This window comes from Arachis stenosperma, chromosome 4, assembly GCF_014773155.1.
Source record: "Arachis stenosperma cultivar V10309 chromosome 4, arast.V10309.gnm1.PFL2, whole genome shotgun sequence".
Lineage (NCBI taxonomy): Eukaryota > Viridiplantae > Streptophyta > Magnoliopsida > Fabales > Fabaceae > Arachis > Arachis stenosperma.
In genome coordinates this window covers 128898827-128908065 of record NC_080380.1, presented here as the reverse complement: position 1 = coordinate 128908065, position 9239 = coordinate 128898827, and the positions used below count along the sequence as shown (strand labels likewise).

At 35.0% G+C, this 9239-nt stretch overlaps 1 protein-coding gene across 1 annotated transcript; it reads right to left on the bottom strand.

Moving 5' to 3' along the window:
• Nucleotides 1-2749: 2749 nt before the first annotated feature.
• On the bottom strand, nucleotides 2750-4796 carry LOC130973279 (putative F-box/LRR-repeat protein 22). The gene is made up of 2 exons (XM_057897736.1): nucleotides 4362-4796; nucleotides 2750-3676 (listed from the first exon to the last, which is right to left on the bottom strand). Exons 1-2 carry the CDS (start codon nucleotides 4688-4690, stop codon nucleotides 2845-2847), a joined length of 1161 nt encoding a protein of 386 aa, XP_057753719.1. The 5' UTR covers nucleotides 4691-4796; the 3' UTR covers nucleotides 2750-2844.
• Between the last annotated feature and the right edge of the window lie 4443 nt (nucleotides 4797-9239).

Here is a 9239-nt window from a genome sequence, read left to right as displayed (position 1 = left end):
GCATGAGGACATGCTTGGTTTAAGTGTGGGGAGGTTGATAAACCCCATTTGTAGGGTTTATCTTGTATTGATTTTAAGAGCTTTTATCACCTTTTACCCACATTTATTCAATGAAATAGCATGGTTTTGTGATTGTCTCCTTATTTGTGCTTAGATGTGAAAACATACTTTTCAACCCTTAATTTGATGGTTTTAATCTCCCTTTGATTCCACTAGATGTCTTGATATGTTTGTTAGTGATTTCAGATTGAAAAGGGCTAGGAATGGATCAAAGGAATGAAGAGGGAAATCATGCAAAGTAGAGAAATCATGAAAAGTCAAAGAAGTTGAACTCGCCCATGGACGCGCGCGCGCACCTGGCGCTTGCGCGCACCTGGCGCTTGCGCGCACCTGGCGCTTGCGCGCACCTGCGAATTACCCCATGGACGCGTACGCGTGATGTGCGCGTACGCGTCGGTGCTGGTTTATGATTTTTTAATGAAAACGTGGCCAACGAATTCTGAAGGATTGTGGGACCCAATCTCAACCAACTTTGGCGCGTAAACTTCTATTTAAAGCCAATGATTGAAGAGCAAAGGGGGATTCCATTCATTCCACACTCATTAGGATTAGTTTAGAGTTAGTTTCTAGAGAGAGAAGCTCTCACTTCTCTCTAGGTTTAGGATTAGAATTAGTTCTTAGATCTAGGTTTTAATCTTTTCTTTCTTCTACTTCTACCTTTCAATTCTTTGTTGTTACATTCATCTTCTTCTACTCTTTTGTTGTAATTTCCTTTATGTTGTTCTTATATTTTGTTGTAGATCTAGTATTGTTCCTTCTACATTCTTCCAATTCAATAAGAGGTAATTCATACTAAATGTGTCTTCTTTGCTTTTCTATTGTTGATCTCTTGTTTTTGTAGTTGTAAATTCCTTTAATTCTTGTATTTAATAATGATTACTTCTATTGCACTTTATGTGTTTGTTGAAATGTCTCTTTTAGTTTTAGTGTAGATTTTGTTCCTCTTGGCCTAGGTAGAGTAATTAGTGATACTTGAGTTATCTAATTCCTTTGTTGATTGATAATTGGAGAGATTGCTAATTGGTTTGGAGTGCACTAAAGCTAGTCTTTCCTTGGGAGTTGGCTAGGACTTGTGGCTCAAGTCAATTCATCCACTTGACTTTCCTTTATTTAGCAAGGGTTAACTAAGTGGTAGCAATGAACAATTCTCATCACAATTGAGAAGGATAACTAGGATAGGACTTCTAATTTTCATACCTTGCCAATAGCCTTTTATAGTTGTTAGTTTATTTTCATTGCCATTTACTTTCATGCTTCTTATCCAAAACCCCAAAACACATTTCTAACCAATAACAAGACACTTTATTGTAATTCCTAGGGAGAACGACCCGAGGTTTGAATACTTCGATTTATAAATTTTAGGGGTTTGTACTAGTGACAAACAACTTTTTGTATGAAAGGATTATTGTTTGGTTTAGAAACTATACTTTACAACGAGATTTCATTAGTGAAATTCTAAACCGTCAAAAATCCAATCATCAAAATAGCGCCGTTGCCGGGGAATTGCAATGGTGTTATGTTATTGGTTATTGTATATATGTGAATATTGTGAATAGCTTGATTTTTTTGGATTTCTTGCTAGTTAGGACTTTGTTTCATTATTTCTTAGTAGTTTTTGTTTTTATTTTCTCTTTTCACCATGAATTCTCATTTTGGCTATGAGTGTGATTACAACTATGTTGTAGGAAGTGGAGATTACAATCAAGATGTGTATCAAGGATGGAATAATCAAAGGTGGGAGGAGCCATATGCATATGATCAATCCTCTTGGCAACAACCTCCACCAATGCACTATGAAGAAGAGCCATTCTATGATGCATATCAATTCAATGGCTATGGTGAATCACCTTGTGACTTTCAAGAACCACCACCATATGCCTATGAACCATATCCTCAACATAACTCTCAACCATACTCACAAGCCAAAGCCCCTTCTTATCAACCACCTTCATATGACCCTAATACATATCTCATATATATAAGATGTGAAAAAATGGTATATATAACAAGATCACCACTATATATGGTAGTTAAAGTGAATGGTGACCATGAGTGGCTTTAAGATGATCGATAAATATGGAAGTGACACCTAACAATTAAAACACTAATTAAAACACTAAATTTCTGATATCGGATAATGTTAGATAGACAAAAAAAAAAAAGCCAGAACTTACCTTATTTAGCATTCATTAATTGTCACAACAATTAATAAATGCTAAATAAGGTAGGTTATGACTGATTTTGGCTGATTTTCTTTGATTACCAAACATTTTCGATATCTTAAATTCTTAATCGTGCTAATGACTAATCCGAAGATGCTAACCAAAAGCCTTTTATCACCGTGACAATGTTGATAATATAAGAAAAACCAAATGACATAAGCGTAATTGTCATTTTTGTAAGTTGCAATGAGATTGTTTTATATTTGTGACATGAGGATCGATTTCAAGGTATGGTAGGACTGTAATGAGAGAAGGTTTTGAAGATTGATGAACAATGCTAAAAAAGAATACATAGTGAATCAACTATATTGTATGACGTTAAAGTTATTTAATTTGTTTGGGTTGGAAACCTTAATCCAAAGTTGTAACATATTACATAAAAAGAGAAACTTGTAAGTGGCGATTTTGGGGAGAAAAGAGGTTGAGGAAATTTACGAAGACTGTATGATAATAATGTCTCAACAAACTTATATTATCCAAGAACTTCAAATATTGCTTTATTTTCCATGAGAGATGAAATCAAACCAATAAAATAAACATTACCTATATAGAAAATTAAAGTTTAAAAACAGAAAACACTAGACTGCAATAGTTCATGTGCATCTTCCATTTCATAATATATTCTTTTTTGGTTATTAATTTTGTATTCTTTTCTTCCACGTTTCTTCTTCTTTTTGGATTTTGCATTATTCTTCTTTCCCCTATTTGATCCTCGAATTAATCTTTTATACCATAATCTTGGATTTTTGATACTTTCCCATATAGCATATATCTCCTCCCAATCTGCTTCATCCAAATTTTCTTTCTCAACTCTCTCAGCTTCTCTTTTTTGATACTCATATATTGTATCATCAGATGCGATCTCAGAGTATTCTCGTTCTTGAACCCGCTTCTCGTTTAGATAGTCAAATACTGCATCATCGTATGCAATTTCAAAGCATAGTCCACAAAATTTAAAGTCATCAAGAGGTGCATTCGGATCCCTCAAATCTTTTAATTGTTCATCACATCTTGTCCTCAATTCCCCCTCCAACTCGACATCGTGACACAAGCGTAAATCAAGAGATTCAAGATGAGGGCAACCATCAAGAATGGCGCTCAAGCCACTATTGTCGAGGTAGTTTCTAACAAGTTGGAGATGGTGTAAGTTGGACATATTTTGTGCAATAGCCAATGCTTCTTCGTTATCGCCACCATTGTTATTATACTTGAATGATTTTAGAAGAGGACAACCTCGGCCAATTGCTTCTAAAGCAATACTAGAAACACCGGAACAAAGAGTAATATCAAGTTCCTCCAACAATGGAAGCTTTTCAGCAATCTCACATAATCCTTTGTCTGAAATTCCATAGAAGCATTGAACAAGTCGCAAGTGTCGCAATTTATGACATCCCCTTTTAGAAATCACCATACAAACTGTTAGTTTTTAAATCCACAATTAATTTGTCCAAGTCACTTAGTCAGACAACTCAATAATAATACACCATAATCATAATAATATATCAGGAAGAGAAACAAAACACAAAATAATACATATTTGCACACTCTAGTAACATTTGAACTTCTCTTAGAGAAATAACAATAAATATACTATTTTTTATCAATTATATTAGGTGTATACTAAAATTAGTCTCTAATATAAAATATATATTAAAATATAAAATACATACTAAAAATAAATTAAGCTACATATATATTTATATAAATATATAGTGATTAATTTTAATGTACAAATAATATTTTTTATTCTTTATGTATGCATGAATTCTAATTACTATCTTAATAATCAAGAAATATAAAAGTGGTGTAATAAGATTGACACTGCAACAAAATAAGAAGGTGACCTCATGAGATTAAGACTGTTTATAATGATAACACTTTAAACATGTGTGAACAATCTTTAATTTCAATATCTTGTTCTTCATTCATGCAGTTACTCAAATAACACTTAATTAGTCACGTACACTTATCTAGTTAATAATAATTTCTGTAATTCGTGAAGCTTTTAACAATTTTTAACTGATTGTAATTCAACTTCAATTCTTCAACTTAAATAAAAATAAAAAATTTTAAACTTACGAGTCAATTATATATTTGAGGAGATCATCGGTACCAAAATACTCAATACTTATGTCTATCAAGTGGCCACAACTACGATCAATTGCATGACGGCACATCTTCTCCAATTTATAGTCCACCGAATTGCGAATCCCAATGTCGCACATATTGATGGTGCGCCACAAGAGCGGATCCATGCAGATGCGTCGCCATTTGGGACACACGAACTGAGTACTGATTAAGATCTCAAATGTCGTAAGTTTTCCGATGATCATCAAAGTCAGGTCGTGCGGAAGATCCAACCAGTTTACTTTCTTCTCAGGCCCTGCATTAATGGATTGGTAGTCCATTGCGATTTGCAAAGTTCATAGGTAGGCAATGAGGAATTAGAATTTGAGTTAGTTGTGATTTTTTAGGAGTAGATTTTGGTGTTGGTGTTGCCCCCAACTATATATCGCGATTAGTATTTGCTAATTAATTTGTTTTTCTTTCCCCTGAAGCACTTTTCTTGCGCCTCAAGCTCTGACTCATAATTAATTTGTTTTTCTTTCCCCTGAAGCACTTTTCTTGCGCCTCAAGCTCTGACTCATAATTAATTTGTTTTTCTTTCTCCTGAACCGCTTTACTTGCGCCTCAAGCTCCGACTAATGCACTTGACCACTCCAAATGTGTTTAAATCTTATTATTTACCATGTTTCAATAAATAAATTCTTTGACTGCATAAATAAAAATAATTTGACATATGAATAAACAAAAATAATATTACGTTAATTTGTCCGTCTTTTTAATTTTTTAAGTAGATCCTTACGTATAAAAATTTGTATTTATATATTATATTCCATATTAGTATTTGTACATTACATTACTGTATGTACTAATAGTATTTAAATAATAACCTTTTCGACCATTACTCCTTTAAAAATCAACTATAATTTTAATGTAATTAGAATTATTATTATTTTGCAGCACATTTCTATTATATACAATTTTTTAAATTTAAAAATGATTTATATTTTTTTTTAAAAATAATATCAACTATGATTTTAATGTAACTAGAATTATTATTAGTAATGATATTGGTTAAATAAGGGTGGCCTCTCATCACTAATTAGCAATCTCTATTCTATCAGGTCTATAAACATAAATATTTTAGATATTCTTCTTTTTTGGTAACTCAACCAAAAATCAGATCCCTATAGGTTTGGTAAAATTTTTTGAGAAAGAGCAAAATTTTAGGAAAGAGAGTTAAATGGAGATAGAATCTCGTCTCAAAACTTAATTAAAATTCCTGAAGATTCTTAACTAGAGAATCAGCCGTCGTTTCAACCACCAAACAATGAATACATAACAGAATAGCTGACATGAGTACACCAACTAATTGGTCACAGATCAACCATTAGTGACAACCCACTTTAATCTTGAAAGAGCACAACCAAAAACTTGCGTATTTGCTCTAGCAGATATGGTAGTAATTACCAAAACACACTTATTTTTTAGAGCTAACGAAAGTTCTCTAAAATGATTTTTATCTTATGCGTTTAAACTTGTTGATGAATATGATTCTCGCACGCTTCATCCTCATTTCTCTTCTTAAGCTTTTTTTTTTCTTCTTCTCCCTAAATTTTTTCTTCTATGTGGGTAAAGAAACTCTAATTATTTTTTCTTTTAGCATAATTTCTCAATGTTTCAGACAACAATACTTTACTGTAATTGATTTAATTTTAATTCATTAAAATATTCTTACCTTTGAAAAAAAATACTTTCACTATCACGCCATTTCGAAAAACGTTATGAAAAAGTATATGAAACCTGTTCTTGTATAGATACTTGGAGAGAGAGCTCAGTCTCTAAGAGTCGACGCCGAGCTGTTTCCTTCGGTGCCGACCTTTTAGCCTTATGATAATCCGAGCTTTTACTCCAAGAGGTTATCCAATCGCGTAGAGCTTTGAGCAAGAAACAGGGGGAGTGTACTTACAAAGGCACTCCGAAGCTTAAGTTAGTATTGAGAATTCAATGTATCCTTAAAATAGAAGATCATACCTTTTTATAGGTGATAGTGTATAAATCGGTTATGTTCCTGTTTTATTGTCTGTATTAAAGAGCAATAATAAGGGTAAACGTCAGGTTGGACGTTTCGCATTTGTGAAGCAGTCCGTTGAGCTGATCTGTAACGTCACTTTTCAATAAATGATATTGATTGTCGACTAATGGCTGCAATGCCGAGTTAATGACTGTAATGCCGATTTAATGACTGTAATGCCGAACTGTAACGCTGATTTTCTGAGGAATGACGTGAATAATGCCGAGTTATGAATAGTAAAGCCGATTTATGATATTGAATTTATTATGGCCAGACCACAGCCCCCAAGCTTAGCCTGAGAAAATATTTAATGAAGCAGGTTGAGCTTTTAATGATGTGTGAATTGGTTGCTGAACAGTTCGACGTGTGGTTTAACCTTGTAGCCCCCAGTTCAAGGTGCTTTATTGAACAGTTACTGAGGCTATAAGCATGCATGATTAGGAAAGAGAAATAATTAAATGAAGGTATTAATGAGTTTGCGTGTTTCCAAGGTGGGTTTATTGGGTTTGACATGACGGATTTGATGGGAAGGGAAATTTTGGGTTTAAAGTGGGTGGATTTAAAGTTTTGGGAATTCTGAAGGGTTGCATGCTTACTGTTTTATTTTCTTCAAGTGTTATCATCCAAACAATGAGTAAAAAAGGTGAGTTACTCTTGGTTATTTTTGGTTTTTCTGCGTAACCATTTGCCTCTTCTTCTCCTTTTCTGCTTTTGATTTTTCAATGGGTTATGAGAAAGAAACGAAAGGAGAGATAGATTGGTCTTATGACTGGGTGAATGATGATGTAAGGGATCGTGTCTCTTTGTTTCTGGATGTTGGTGCTGTGAATCAGATAGATAAGTTGAAGGTTGTTAGGGCTAATTCTGGGGTTCGATTGGAACTGTTACCCTGTACTGTGGATGATAGGGTTTTTCATAGAGGAGAGGGTTTTGAGCATTTCTTTATGTATTGCTCTGTTTTGGAAGAACTGAGGGTGAGAATCCCTTTCAGTGATTTTGAGTGTAAAGTTCTAAGGCAGTTAAACTGTGTGCCTTCACAACTTCACCCCAATAGTTGGGCTTTCCTTCAGGCGTTTGTGATTCTGATGGAATTTTTGGAGGAAAATCCGTCAGTGGAGCTGTTCTGCTCACTGTTTCAGGCGAAGGGAGTTTGGAGGGGTGGTTGGGTAAATTTGAACAGCTCTCCCGGTTTTGCTGTGTTTAAGCTATACAAATCATCTTTTAAGAATTTTAAGGAAATGTACCTTAAGGTAAGTAGCTGCGAGGATGACTTTCCATTTTATGTTGATGAGCATTTGGGAAAAAGATTTCCTCTCTGGTGGTGTTCAGAGCCTCAGAACATTTTAGGTCCTGAATCTATAAGTCCGAAGGATGAGTGCATGATTGAGTTTTTGACCGAGTTTGTTGATCGGCAAGAATCGATTTCTGTTTATGACCTGCTGCAATGGGAGGAAAATAAGGCTGCTGTTGTGGAATATTTGGGTAAGATTTTGAATTGTGGATGTTGTATTATGTCTGAGGTTTTTGACCATTTTTTGTTTTCCGTGTTTTTCAGGTGGGAAGTACCCAAGTGTATCTGCCGCGAGTTTGAGGTCTCGGGTGAAGAGCAAGGGTTTGGATAAAGAGGTATCCTCATCCAAGGCAAAGAAGGTCGGTGTTGGCGAGGTTGATCAACTAAGGCTTGGTAGGAGGAAAGTTATTGCTAAGAAGAGAAAGGGTGATGTGGTGGAGTTGTCAGATGTTTCTGGTGATGAGAAAGATGATGTTCCGATGGAAGAGCTTCATAGGTTTTGTGAAGACCAGAAAAAGTTGCATGGTTTTGTTCAGCGGAGTGAGGGGTCGTCGCTCTGGAGAAAAGATCATCCTTTCATGATTACTGTGGATGAGGTATGCCAGACCCCGTCTGATGTTAGTTTGGCGGAAGAGGTGGGGAACATGGCAATTGATCAATATATGCAGGTAATTTTTGTTTTTGAGGTAGAAAGTGTTATTTGTGTGTTTGTTTTGGGAAAAGTAATGTGTTAATCTTTGATCTTCAGGTGGTGGGTTTGCGACTGGCGAGTTTGGGGCGCAGTCGTGAGAATATTCATCGGAAGATGGGTGAAAAGAGTGAGGATCCGAGTTTGAAGGAAGAGTTGGCTGTAAAAGTTGCTAAGGTTTCTGAACTTGAGGTAAAGTTATTTGAGGTTGAAAAACATTTGAAAGAGGCGAAGGAGAGCTATGCCAAGGATGTGGAAGATTTAAAGAAGAAAGAAGCTGACTTATCTTCTTTGAGCACCCGTATGATTGAGGTTACTGCCCAGATGAAGGAGTTGGAGAAGAATAAGCAAGGAGAGATCTTGGATTCCTTCCTTGAAGGTTTTGAGAGGGCTATTCTTCAGGCGAAGTTTCTGGCTCCCGAGGTTGATTTATCGGCAATGGATCCGGGCAAAATAGTATAGGATGGTGTCATGGTCGAGGATGATGGTGCTGCGGAGCAAGGAGATGAGAATGTATAATTTTGTTTGTTTGTAGACTTGTTTTTCTCCTGAGTTGAGCTTTTGGCTTGTCAATGTGTAGACATTTGTAGTTGGCTTTTGTTATTGTAGCTTATATGTTGCTACTTTTTTGGTAGAGGAAAAACTTGGTTATTTCTGTTTGCATATTATGATAATATAATGTTATTGCTGTATGATAAGTTGGTTTTTATCTGGTTGAAACCAGATTTTTATGGTTAAAATTTGTTGTAATGGTGAATTGCCTTTCAAAAAAGGTGAGTAGGCCGATTTTGGGATGTCGATTCATAGGCATGATAATAACTGTTATTGTCATTTGGCAAT